The sequence below is a fragment of the Sinocyclocheilus grahami genome, unplaced genomic scaffold (assembly GCF_001515645.1).
Source record: "Sinocyclocheilus grahami isolate Dianchi unplaced genomic scaffold, SAMN03320097.WGS_v1.1 scaffold128.1, whole genome shotgun sequence".
In the NCBI taxonomy this organism is placed as follows: domain Eukaryota; kingdom Metazoa; phylum Chordata; class Actinopteri; order Cypriniformes; family Cyprinidae; genus Sinocyclocheilus; species Sinocyclocheilus grahami.
The window spans coordinates 1,367,321-1,380,070 of record NW_015505307.1 but is presented as its reverse complement, the minus strand read 5'-3'; the positions used below and the strand labels follow the sequence as shown (position 1 = coordinate 1,380,070).

At 42.3% G+C, this 12,750-nt stretch overlaps 1 protein-coding gene across 1 annotated transcript in view; it reads right to left on the bottom strand.

Annotated features, from left to right (window-relative positions):
- The window catches only part of LOC107590475 (excitatory amino acid transporter 5-like), a 64,649-nt gene that overhangs the window by 37,933 nt on the left and 13,966 nt on the right, over positions 1-12,750 (bottom strand). Inside the window, exon 2 of the mRNA XM_016279230.1 lies at positions 3,192-3,271. Within this exon, the coding sequence (XP_016134716.1) occupies positions 3,192-3,271 (80 nt within the window). The remainder of the gene's footprint in view (positions 1-3,191; positions 3,272-12,750) is intronic.

Sequence of the window (12,750 nt, the reverse complement as noted above, 5' to 3'; positions counted from 1 at the left end):
CCAGATCTGTGCCTTGTCACAATTCTGTCTCTGAGCTCTTCAGGCAGTTCCTTTTGACCTCATGATTCTCATTTGCTCTGACATGCACTGTGAGCTGTAAGGTCTTATATAGACAGGTGTGTGGCTTTCCTAATCAAGTCCAATCAGTATAATCAAACACAGCTGGACTCAAATGAAGGCGTAGAACCATCTCAAGGATGATCAGAAGAAATGGACAGCACCTGAGTTAAATATATGAGTGTCACAGCAAAGGGTCTGAATACTTAGGACCATGTGATATTTCAGTTTTACTTTTTTAATAAATCTGCAAAAATGTCAACAATTCTGTGTTTTTCTGTCAATATGGGGTGCTGTGTGTACATTAATGAGGAAAAATATTAACTTAAATTATTTTAGCAAATGGCTGCAATATAACAAAGAGTGAAAAATTTAAGGGGGTCTGAATACTTTCCGTACCCACTGTATATTAACTATATTTCTGAAAAAAATCAAGTATTTATAGATTGTTCTCTAATTTTGATCTCCACTGTATATATATGATATATGAATAGTCATATGAATACCAGCATGTGCTCTTCTCCTCACTGATGCGAGATACTTTAAATATATGCTAACATATCAAAAGCTCTGTGCTTCCAGGAACTGAATGGGATTTTCTCAGAAATGGTGTCAGTGGACTATTAACACAGCTCCTGTTTCCATTGATACCAGACCCTTTAACCCACTGCTATGCGGTTCACACTCCTCTCAGCATCAGTGGACCAGTGTTTATGTCTTAAAATTGGACGTTTCAAGTTTATGGCTGTGTTACACATCATCAAATCATCCTTTTATTATCTTTTATTCCCAGATTATGTGCTTTGAAAGTTTCATAACATTAGGGTGACCATACGTGCCATTTCCCAGGACGCGTCCTGGCCAGGATTTCTATATTGCCTAAAATATCTAGGTTTTGGCTTTGTTTGCATGTGCAGACCGATCGGTGTATGACATCAAAATACCTCGAGAGCATTTTGAAAGCATAAGGAACCGTCTGTATGGTATTTTGATGTCATACACCGATCGGTCTGCACACGCAAACAAAGCCAAAACCTAGATATTTTAGGCAATATAGAAATCCTGGCCAGTACGCGTCCTGGGAAAATGACACGTGTGTTCACCCTACATAACATGGGCAGCCATATTGCACTATACCAATGCACAGAAACCAGGGGTCACTTATTTTGGCTACTTTCAGTGGTATGTCACTTATTTGGGGCTTGTTTTGTCATATCTGGTTGCTTATTTTTCTAGTAAGATCGCAGATAATTGCAATGCAGCTGGGTATTTGTGTAAAGGGTATTTGTTGTGAGCATGATGCACATGGCTCAATCAAGAAAGGCTCTCAATTTAGCACAGCTGGGCCAATTTGTTTAATGACAAAGAAATTGGTTTATTAAAATGAGCTGATGGCAGGCATGTGAGATGAAGCCAGTGATCATTTGTAGTCTGAAGGCCAAGGGGCATTTACACATATCCCTCACTTATGCTCTCAAAATGGCTTCACGTGAGCGCATCTCCTCTGCACTACATGCGAGCTGCTGCATGCTGCTATTCAAGACTTTTGCACGCGTTTTGGGACAGTTGACAGATTTGCCACTTAATCGGGTCACTGTTGCATCGTCACAAAAGTCTATCATTTGCACTTCTTTTTAAACCATTTGGCACTCGCATGCTCCAGAGATGGTTTTCTGTGGGCTCACAGTCACATCCAAAGCGCACACATAAAGCCACCTCGCAAACACCTCACGAGTACCAAATTGAGTTATTTTTCAATAATTATCTAAATACACACAAAATCATGTCAAAATGGCCGTCCTGGCGAGTATCCTTGTAAACACTCGGTTTTGTCTTATGTGAATGTAAACCGTTGAGAAAGAAAACGCATGTGAATCAGTATACTGAATTCGTGTATTCGTCTTCTGAAAGCTGTCTAATTAAGTTGTGCTGTCTGTCTGTCATTAATATTAATCAAACAACAAAAGACAAAGAGACATTCACTCACTGCTCCTGAATCACTTTTGTAATTCATTTTAAGGATTAATCTGTTTTTTATTTAGAGTTTATTCAATTTCTGTATATTTCTGTAACTGTATAGCCTGCTACTGTTAGTTTGCAAAGTGAAATTCAGGTTCTGAGTTTAATTGACAATATTGGTTAAACAAATTACAAAATTCAGTGATGTTCTCTGTGTGGAGTAACGTCTGGCAGTCGCAGCTTGTACTTGGTATTAAAACAAATAGAAAGCAAACAAGTAGCATTAATAGTCATTCATTTTAGTTAGCATATGATATGATAGATTTGAGATTTTTATTCTTATTTTACATGTATACTTGTAAAATAATCATTAGGTCATGAATTAGGTCATGTATATTGTCTCAAATGTCATGGAAATTAATTGGTAAAAATGTGAATGGATGAAAAATAACACATACTTGACACAAATTGGGTAGCTATAACACATTAGTGTGTAAAACATTTCAACACGCTTTCTGTGTTGGCAGAATTAACACATTGGTTGAGTTCAAATAACACAAAATCGGTTGTCCTTATCTAGACACAATGGTATACTAGGAAGAAAAAAATGTTTGTGTTGTTTTCAACACATCCTTTCTAAAAGTGTCCAGCTAAAAGCAGTTTAAGGACAGGATTTTTTTTGGAACGTGGTTTCTAGTAGGGTCAAGATATAGTTTAAGTGGCTGACCAGATTGATCAATAGTGACAGTAAAGACATTTACAATGTCACCAAAGATTTGTATTTATAACTTTCTATTCATCAAAGAATCCTGAAAAAAAACATCACAGTTTCCACAAAAATATGAAGCAGCACAACTGTTTTGAACATTGATAATAATCAGAAATATTTCTTGAGCAGCAAATCAGTATATTAGAATGATTTCTGAAGATCATGTGACACTGAAGACTGGAGTAATGATGCTGAAAATTCAGCTTTACCATCACAGGAATAAATCTAAATGTAAAATATATTATAATATTATATTTCACAGTATTACTGTTTTTACTGTATTTTTGATCAAATACTTTTGAACGGTAGTGTAGCACAAACATAAATATAATTCTTCAAGCTAGGAATGAAGATCTGCAGACATAAAATCAGCTTGTTATCCATCGAGAGCATTATCAAGCCTTACCTTGACACGACCAGAGGCAAAATCAACATCTTCAACATCCTCATCAGCAGCTCTCCAGGAAACTGGAAGTATTTCACTTCCTAGAGTAGAAAAGAGACACAACAATCAACCATTCACAACTTTCAAATGAAAACATGTTGAATATGAACATGTGAGAGAATACTTGATTTGGCCTCAAGGCTTCTTTCCTAGTTTTCTGGGAAAGATGATTTTGTAAAAGCCCTCAGGCTTTCCTTGGTTTAGGGTTGCCATTAAGCGGTAAGGCCTTGTTTCAAGATGATAAGGTTTTGCTTTTTATAGGAATGAAATGGCCATCAGACATCGAGTTGAGGTTTTGAATTTTAACATTCCCAGAAACTATCTAAAGACAATAAGGTTCCCAATTGAGAAATTACAACACAAAAAGTCTAATCAGGTGGCTCTGCTGTTGTTGTGCTGGGGTCAGTTTGCTTGACAAACTGCTTGAACACTGGTTAAACTGTTTATTTCTTAAAAATTGTTTAGAAGAAAAGAAACAGCAAAATGTAGCTTGTCAAACTAAAATATAAAATAAATGAGGACTTACGAAATTTAGGACTCATTTTCTGAATCATGCAAAAAACAAACAAACAAAAAATGTTCTCTGTCTAGATGAAATTCACAGTCAAAAATCTGTCAGAAGTTCTCAGGATCTCAGTTACTAGACTGTTTCAGCACTGAAAAGAAGTGTGTGAAACCCATTTAACCTTCAAAAGGGTTTGTTAACAAGACATAAAGGTACAGAATGTGCAAATAGCAGTAAATACTATTTACTCTAGATGCAAATAATGTTAGAAACTATTTCAGTGTTTCTGCATGTTTTGTGAAGATAAATTTAAGGTTTTTGTAAAGACATTTAAGACCAAGTTAAGAAAATTTAAGGAATAAATGGAAGGGGACACAAAGAAATTCCAGAGTTTATGATTAAATCAAGAACAAATATCATCTAGTGGGTTTAGAAAAACATACCTTTTCAAAGCAAAAACAAGTTTATTTTCTGTCCCCATTGAAAAATATTTGTTCTTGTTTTATGCATAAACTCGCTTAATATTGCTAAATTTAATATAGAAAATATTCAGTTTTTACATGGTGCTGTTCTTTGGCAGTTTGATCCACAACACAAAAGTTGTAACCAGTTATTGAACAGAACAGAAAGGATACATTTAAGCAGAAAACAGCTGCAATCAGTATTGAGTTTGCCGCAGCACTTCTCTTTATTGGCACTGAGCAAGACCACAGTCTGAAACTAAAGAAACGGCCTTGTGATAATGCCCAAATCTCACTCTCTCAGTGCTTGGATGTTTGGCCCGTGGTCAGGACTCTGAGAAAGCCTCTTTGCTTTAAGCTCTGCTGGTTTTGTGTCATGCTATGAGAGCAGAGGACTGAATTAATCCATCTTAAAACTCAGAGCGCCACTCCATAGACTGCTCACAGACTAATAAACAATTATAAATCTGAATATATATATTCCGATTTTAAATTCTGTTTTGATGAGTGGTTGCTGATAAATGCAAATGTCTAAATGTCAAAAACTGTCATTAATAAATGCATAAATTCACACAAAGATTTAAGTATAAATATGCATGCCAGCACAAACGGTGGTATAGGCATGGGTAAAATTACTTTACATAATCACATTATTGCATGTGGATTTAATCAATGCAAATGGAGTTCATATAATTAAATTTTCCATTTGAGAGCAATTATTTGTCCAACAGAATTGGCCTGTTAGATACACACATATTGTTGCGTGTAAGCGAATTATATTTTATAATCAATGCATTCCTGTTTCCATTCAGTTGCAATTTAAATAAAAAAATACAATGTTCTTCCACAGCACAACTCAATTTCGTCTCGCAAGCTGTCACACCAATCTAGCAGGGCATTTGTGTGCTATTTTTTTGTGTCAGCACAGATGAGCATGCCATAAAGATGGCATGGATGAGGATACTGAAATATCTTTTATAAAAATAAACTTTTATTGCTCAGAAGTTGATTGCTTGGGAAACATTGTTGAGATAAAGTCCTATACGAGACATGTGTGAGGGGTCTTTTCTTGAGAAGAAGCGTCTCATTCCCTATTCAGGAAACATGGGTTAAACAAGTAACCCGAGATGTTCATTTACATAGGTTCAGTGAACTCTGCACGAATGCACCAAGCTAAGCACTGCACTTCTGGCTCGAAACAAAATAGGCCAGGATAAAACCAGATGACTGGTCCAAGCAGAAAGATCCCGGGAACCAGGAGCCGCATCTAAATCAAGGTTGTAAAACCTGATAAAATTGTGAGGGGAGGACCAGCCTGGCATCACACATACCGCTTTTTCACCAGTCCTGGTGCCGGAGCCGGAGCCCAATTGGGAACCGGGCTGCACTTTTCCACTCAAAAAAATCCTGGGCCAGTGCCCAGATCCTGGTTCAGAACCGGCCCCCGAAACCTTGCTGGTCTCGAACAAGGGAACCTATGACGTTGGTAGGCGGAGTTTCCACTACAGACCGCAGTTTGAAAGGCACTATTTTTAAAAGCCATCAGAGTTCCGGTAAATTAACAACATTAACACAACAATTAAATATGTCAGTTAAGCAGTGGTCGGCAGAATAGATCAACTTTCTCCTTCTGCAAGAGATAACAAGCGATTCCTATCAAAGGTTGGTGACATAAGGAAAAGGATCTGCTCCCTACCAGTGGAAACGTGAGCCGGTTCTGAATGAGGGCCACTCTTGGCTGAGCACCGACTCCAGCTACGGCACCAGCCCCAGTGGAAAAGCGGTAACAGATATCCTCCAGGGTAACTCCTCTGAAAAGAGCTTGAGAGGAAGCAAAACTCCTGGTAGAGTGAGCCCAAATGCCTAATGTTGCAAAGAGGCCTCGCACTAGAGGTCTACACGGAGGACCCGAGGACCCGGGACCCGACCTGGGATCCGTACGGGTTCGGGGCTATATTTTAAATGGTCAGCCGGGTCCGGGTTGGGTCCCAATCTATTACTTCATGTCCCGGGTCTGTTTAACATTGTGTGTAATACCCGAGTCGATCGGACTCGGAGAACACCCGGATGTTATCAGAGTCAGTCAGTGCTGTGCGTGTGTTGTTTTGTAACTTTCAACTTGTAAAATTAGGATGAGAAAAGTGTGAGTCAGTAATTTGAAATAAGGTGGGGAAAAAAAAACAAAACACGAGCGACGTCATCAGAAGCAGGGTGGGCGGAGTTAATGCACATGCACAGTGATAATGGATACCTTCATGAGTGATGTAAGTTATTATTGATTATTTTTTAAATAATATTATGAATGAACCGTCTTGTTGTTATATCTAAAATGTTCGGCTCAGAGAGCACAGAGATGATGGCAAATAAGTAAAGCTAACGTCAGCAGCCATGGCACTGGACGAGCAATCGTTATTATAATCCAAATGGGCAAACAGTCTAAATAATTATGCAAGTTGACTCGAGATACAAAAAATGCAAAACTGCAAAGTCACATTTGTCATCCGTCACCGTGACAGCAAGTGGACTTTTGAAACTGGAATAATGAGTGGATTACGCATTTCAATTGGCAAGAGAGGAATAACACGGCTGGAACTTTCTTGGCAAGGAGGATTGTGTGCATCACAGTCAGGTACAAGGGAGAAAGCTTCTTACATTAGGTAAGACAAAAAGTTTAATTTTCGCAACTTGTTTATCGACTTGTTAATAGCAATTTGCTGTGGAATATGTGCCGATCGGGTCCAATCAGGTCTGTGTCTTCACGGCCGGGTTTGGGTCCATCTTTCAAATAATTGACGGTCTGTGTCGGTTCCGGGTAGTACAATTTTGGCCTTTCTCGGTTCTGCACAGGCCCGGGTCCAACTTTCAAAATAATAGACGGGTCCGGGTCAGTTCAGTTTAGCACATTTACAGGTCTCTTCGCGTTCCCGTATTTTTGGACCCGTGTAGACCTCTACCTCGCACCTCATATGCAAGCGAGATAGCGTCCCTAACCCAATGAGAAACCCAAATGAGAAAAATACCTTAACAAGGCCTGGAGCAAACTCCATGCATGATTCACTCACAGAGAGAGCCTGCAAATCCCCTACGCGCTTGATAGAAGCCAGTGCCAATAGAAGCATCACCTTAAGGGTCAGAATCCGGTTGGGAGCCTCCAAAGGCTCAAAAGGCAACTCTGATAAGCCCTCCAGGACAATAGACAAGTCCCAGGAAGGAACACTGACAAGGCACGCAGGTATCAGATGCCTGATCTCACGCATAAACGGAGACCAGACAATGCCTACCTAAGGGGACTTTGTCCGAATCCTGACGAGCAGCGATAGCTGCGACATAAACCCTCAAAGTTGTGGCAACTGCTCCAGCCGCAAACTTCTCCAGCAAAAATTCCAGTGTTGAACAAATTGGGCAGTTGACTGGATCTACTACATGAGCCGAACACCAACACTCAAAAACCTTCCACTTGGAAAAATAAAGCCTCCTAGTGGAATGATCCTTATTCTCTTATTCTCAGGAACATCAGCAGGTAGACCAGAGGTTACTACCGATCACCCTTGATCGGCCACACCCACAGCCTGCAAATCTCGGGACAAGGGTGCCAGATCCTGCCCTGGAGATGGGACAGCAGGTCTTTCCTGACTGGAATCTCCCATGGGGCGCACTCCACAAGGGAGACCAGCTCCGAAAACCAAGTCTGGGATGGCCAAAACAGGACTATCAACAGGAGGTGAACCCCGCACTCTTTCACTCTGCACAAGACCGTCCAAATCAACTTGACCGGCAGAAACACGTACAGTCTGAGATCCAGCCACGGATGAGCAAAATCCTCTATCCCCAGAGGTATTGGATGACACAGGGAGAAACAAAGGGGACATTGGGTCGATCCCTGCGACGGAAAGAGACCTACGTCCGCCTTGCTGAAAACACTTCAAATCTGAGCCACCGTCCGACGGTTCGGCATCCAGTCACCTGACCTGAGTTTCTGACTCGACAGGAAGTCCACTGTGTAGTTCAGAACCCCTGTGATGTGAACTGCTCTCAGTGAAACAACCTTGCAAAAAGTTGCAATAGCAACTGTGTGACACTCTCAGAAGGTGGAGGACTGGCCATGAGGGGTGAGCTCCTTTGAGTTTTATCAACCACAGAAATGGTCTCATATGAAGCAGCCCTAGGGGCAGTACAGGAGAAGCCATGAGACCTAGGAGCCTGTGATGTGTGCCCACCAAAACATGATGGCCTAGCTTGAGCGGGCTAAACATGTTCTGACAGCGTATACTTGAGCAGGAGCCAAACAGGACTGCATCGAGACAGAATCGAGCTGGACCCAAGAAAACAGTCCACTGAGAAGGAGTGAGAGCACTCTTCTGGGCGTTCAGCCTGAGACCAAGAGACCGAATGTAGTGAAGAACAATGTCCCTGTCTCTACACACAAACTCCCTTGATTGGGCCAGGATGAGCCAATCGTCCAGGTAGTTGAGCACACAGATGCCCTGGAGCCTCAGCGGTGCCAGAGCAGCATCCATACACTCTGTGAATATCCATTGAGCCAAAGCCAGACCAAATGGGAGAACCCGATATTGGTACCCCTTTCCCCCAAAGGCAAATCTGAGGAGCCTCCTGTGTTGCTGAACAACCTGAATATGAAAATAAGCATCCTTCAGGTCTACAGTGATGAACCAATCCCCTACACGAATAAATACTCAAGCTATGCAGATCCAGGATGGGGCACAGACTTCTTCGAGACAAGGAAATAACGACTGAAAAAACGTGATTTATGTCAGAAGGAGGAATCCTCTCTAAAACTGTACTTAAGTACCGTAACTAAGTATTCCGTTTCAGTGCATGTCTCTTTAAATGATAATGAGCTATTGCTCACTCCACCCCTCTCTTCCGTGGGGCATGTCCACACAAGACATGTGAATTTCTGTCACATATGGCTTGGAGGTTGTCTTATTCAAAAATATTTTCAACTGATGTCCCCTTTAACATCACTGGTGTCTAGGAGAAACAATTGAGATATTACAGATATTTCATTGGTGATTTTTCTTTCATAGAGACTGGAAGATAAAGCTTCCTTTCGCAACCTCAGAATAAAAATAAATAAATCTTGTGTGTCAATGCGCTGGATATATCAAAATGGCCTTACTCCAGTACAACAGTCTCTCTAATTACTCTGAACCCTTTTAATCATCCAAGAAAATCATCCCATCAAAAATTTCCAATCTGCCTGTTGCAGTATTAAAAACTATATTCTCCTTCTTCCTATATGGATTAGGTCACTTTAATTATAGTGGGAGCCACTTTGTCACTGTATCTGCAGGTCTTGGTGAATAAATTATGAAAGGATGGGTCGTATTTGTTGAATTTCTTTCTCATGTTGCAAAATGTACAGACCCATGATTTACAATGGAACAATGGTTGCCATTATTTCTTTAAGAACATCTCATGCTTTGTTTTTGAATCCTCAGTTTTTGCTGTAGAATTGTAATGATATATCTTTGTTCCTTCACACTGAGAAGAATTACAAAGCAGCTGTTTAAAAATTAGCCATTGTTTTGTGCATAAGTGGCTCATCTGTGTGCGATAGCAGAGGCCGGATTGCACACGTGTTTCTAAAGCATAGCAAGGAACATCATGCTTATATTATATGGTTAAACAGAGGCTGGGTGGTATACTGAACAACAACACAAAAGCAGTCTGCAAGACATTGATGGGGGTTACACAAGAAAAAGAATAGTGAAATGTGAAAATACAGAGCACAATATGTCCTGAACAAATCAATTGAATAAGTTATTTAGTTGGTTACGGTTACTGTGCAACATCATAACTTGCCTCATTAACATTGAATTCAACCATTGTTATGATATTAGTTTTACGTTTTTTTTTACTCATCCTCAGGCCATTTAAGATGTAGATGAGTTTGTCTGTTTATCTGAATAGATTTTGAAAAATTTAGCATCTATCCACAATATTGCTTTCTCCAGTGAAAAAGTCATTCAGACTGAAACAGGAGAGACATATTAACAGAAAACAGCGAAACAAACAAGCAAAAACAGTACAAAACGGCTCTAAACAAATATATTGGTAGATTTTGATGTGAGAGACAACAGGAGAGATTACTTTTTCACTGGAGGAAGTGTTATTATGGATAATGAACTCAAATTTGAGCTATAAGCAACGGTTTGAAGTTAAAAATGTCTTAATTAGACAGGGCCCACGATCGCTGGAGAACTATGTTCGCAAATTTTTAGCCATAGCACATTATGCTGATCTACCAGACTGTCTTTTGCTAGAGTTTTTTTGTGATGGCCTGAATCAACCTCTACGATCTGAGCTTAGATGCGAGGGTCCGCGTTCCTCACTGAGTTGTTTTTTGGACTTTGCTTTGTTGACTGTTGGTTCTCTATTTACTGTGGGTATCGCGGAGGAACGCAACCCCGCACTCTCTCCTGTAATGGCCCCCGCACTAGATTACGCTCACAAAATGGCGGCGACAGATGAGCCTGTTCACAAAATGGCGGACACAACAACGCCCCATCAAGTCACAGTTTATTATCATGAGTCTGGTCAAGTCACAGCTGATAGTCAGGAGTCTAGTCAAGTCACAACTGTTCGTCATGAGTCAAGTCAAGTTACAGTTCATTATAATGAGTCAAGTCACAGCTGATCTTCCTGAGTCAAGTCTAGTCACAGTTGATCTTCCTGAGTCAGGTCTAGTCACAGTTGATCTTCCTGAGTCAGGTCTAGTCACAGTTGATCTTTCTGAGTCAAGTCAAATCGCAGTTGATCATCATGAGTCAAGTCAAATCACAGTTGATTCCCCTGAGTCAAGTCAAGTCACAGTTGATTCCCCTGAGTCAACTCAAGTCACAGCTTCCATTGCTGAGTCAAGTCAAGTTTCAGCTGATCTGCCATAGCCTCGTCACGTCTCAGCTGATCTCCCAGAGTCTCGTCACGTCTCAGCTGATCGTCCAGAGTCACGTCACATAACAGCTGATCACCCAGAGTCACGTCACATCACAGCTGATCATCCAGAGTCACGTCACATCACGTCTGTTCACTCAGAATCCTGTCACTTCCTGTCTGTTGCACCCAGCTCCTCAAGGACTGTTCTTCAGTATCCCAGACTGGCTTCCAGCGTGGAGGACCCACCGCTGGTGTTGGCACGTGTAGCTGTCATCCCTAAACCAGCGCTATCAAGCCCTCCAGTTTCTGAACTATTTCCCCTGTCTGTAGCGCTTCCCACAATGGGGATCGCTTTATGGTGTATCTGGGCTGCATACACCACCTCTGAAAATTTAGAAAGGGCGGCGGCCACTATGCGGTCTTCTGAGGTGGTGGGTAATGCTGCAGATCCTCCCATGGTCGTGGTGTACGCTGCCGTGTTCCCCGAGGCGATGGCGCCTGCTGCAGCTTCTCCAGAGGTGGCGGCCTACGCTGCAGAACCTCCCGAGGCGTCAGCTCCTGGCATGGTGGTGGCGCCCAGCAATGCACGTTCTGTACATGCAAAGCCTGTCATGTCACAGTCGAAGGAACCGTTGTTGAACTCTGTGCCTGTTTTGTTAAGGAGAATATTCATGAACTTTCCTTGTTTCCTGAGGGTACGGCTGTAGATCCTTTAGAGGTGGCAGCATCTGCTGCAGAATCTTCAGAGGTGTCAGTGGTATCCATTTATAAACTCTCATCCTGTTCTGTTCCGGCCAGGGAGGCCGTCTGGGACCCCTCTGCCAGTCCTGTAATGGCTATGGAGGCCGTCTGTGAACTCTCTGTCTGTCCTGTCACGGCTATGGAGGCCGTCTGTGAGCTCTCTGTCCGTCCTGTCACGGCTATGGAGGCCGCCTGTGAACTCTCTTCCTGTTCTGTTCCGGCCAGAGAGGCCGTCTGTAAACTCTCTGCCCGTCCTATCATTGCTATGGAGGCCGTTTGCGAACTCTCTGCTCATCCTGTCACAGCTATAGAGGCTGGTTGCGAATTCCCTGCTCGTCCTGTCACGGCTATGGAGGCCGTCTGTGAATCCTCGTCCTGTCCTGTCACGGCTAAGGAGGCCGTCGGTAAACTCTCTGCCTGTTCTGTTCCGGCCAAGGAGGTCGTCAGGGAACTCGTTGTCTGTCCTGTCACGGCTATAGAGGCCGTTTGCGAACTCCCTGCTCGTCCTGTCACGGCTAGGGAGGCCGTCTGTGAATCCTCATCCTGTCCTGTCACGGCTATGGAGGCCATTGGGGAATTCTTTGCTTGCTTTGTTTCGGTCAAGGAGGTCGTTTGTGAACTTTTGTCCTGTCCCGACCCAGCCAAGGAGGCTGCCTCTGAACACGCTATAGAGGCCGTTTGCGATCTCCCGGCCCGTCCTGTCACGGCTAGGGAGGCCGTCTGTGAATCCTCATCCTGTCCTGTCACGGCTATGGAGGCCATTGGGGAATTCTTTGCTTGCTTTGTTTCGGTCAAGGAGGTCGTTTGTGAACTTTTGTCCTGTCCCGACCCAGCCAAGGAGGCTGCCTCTGAACACTCAGCCTTATCTATCAACCCCAATGTTCTGTCTGTGTTGTCTGTCTCTGCTCTCTCG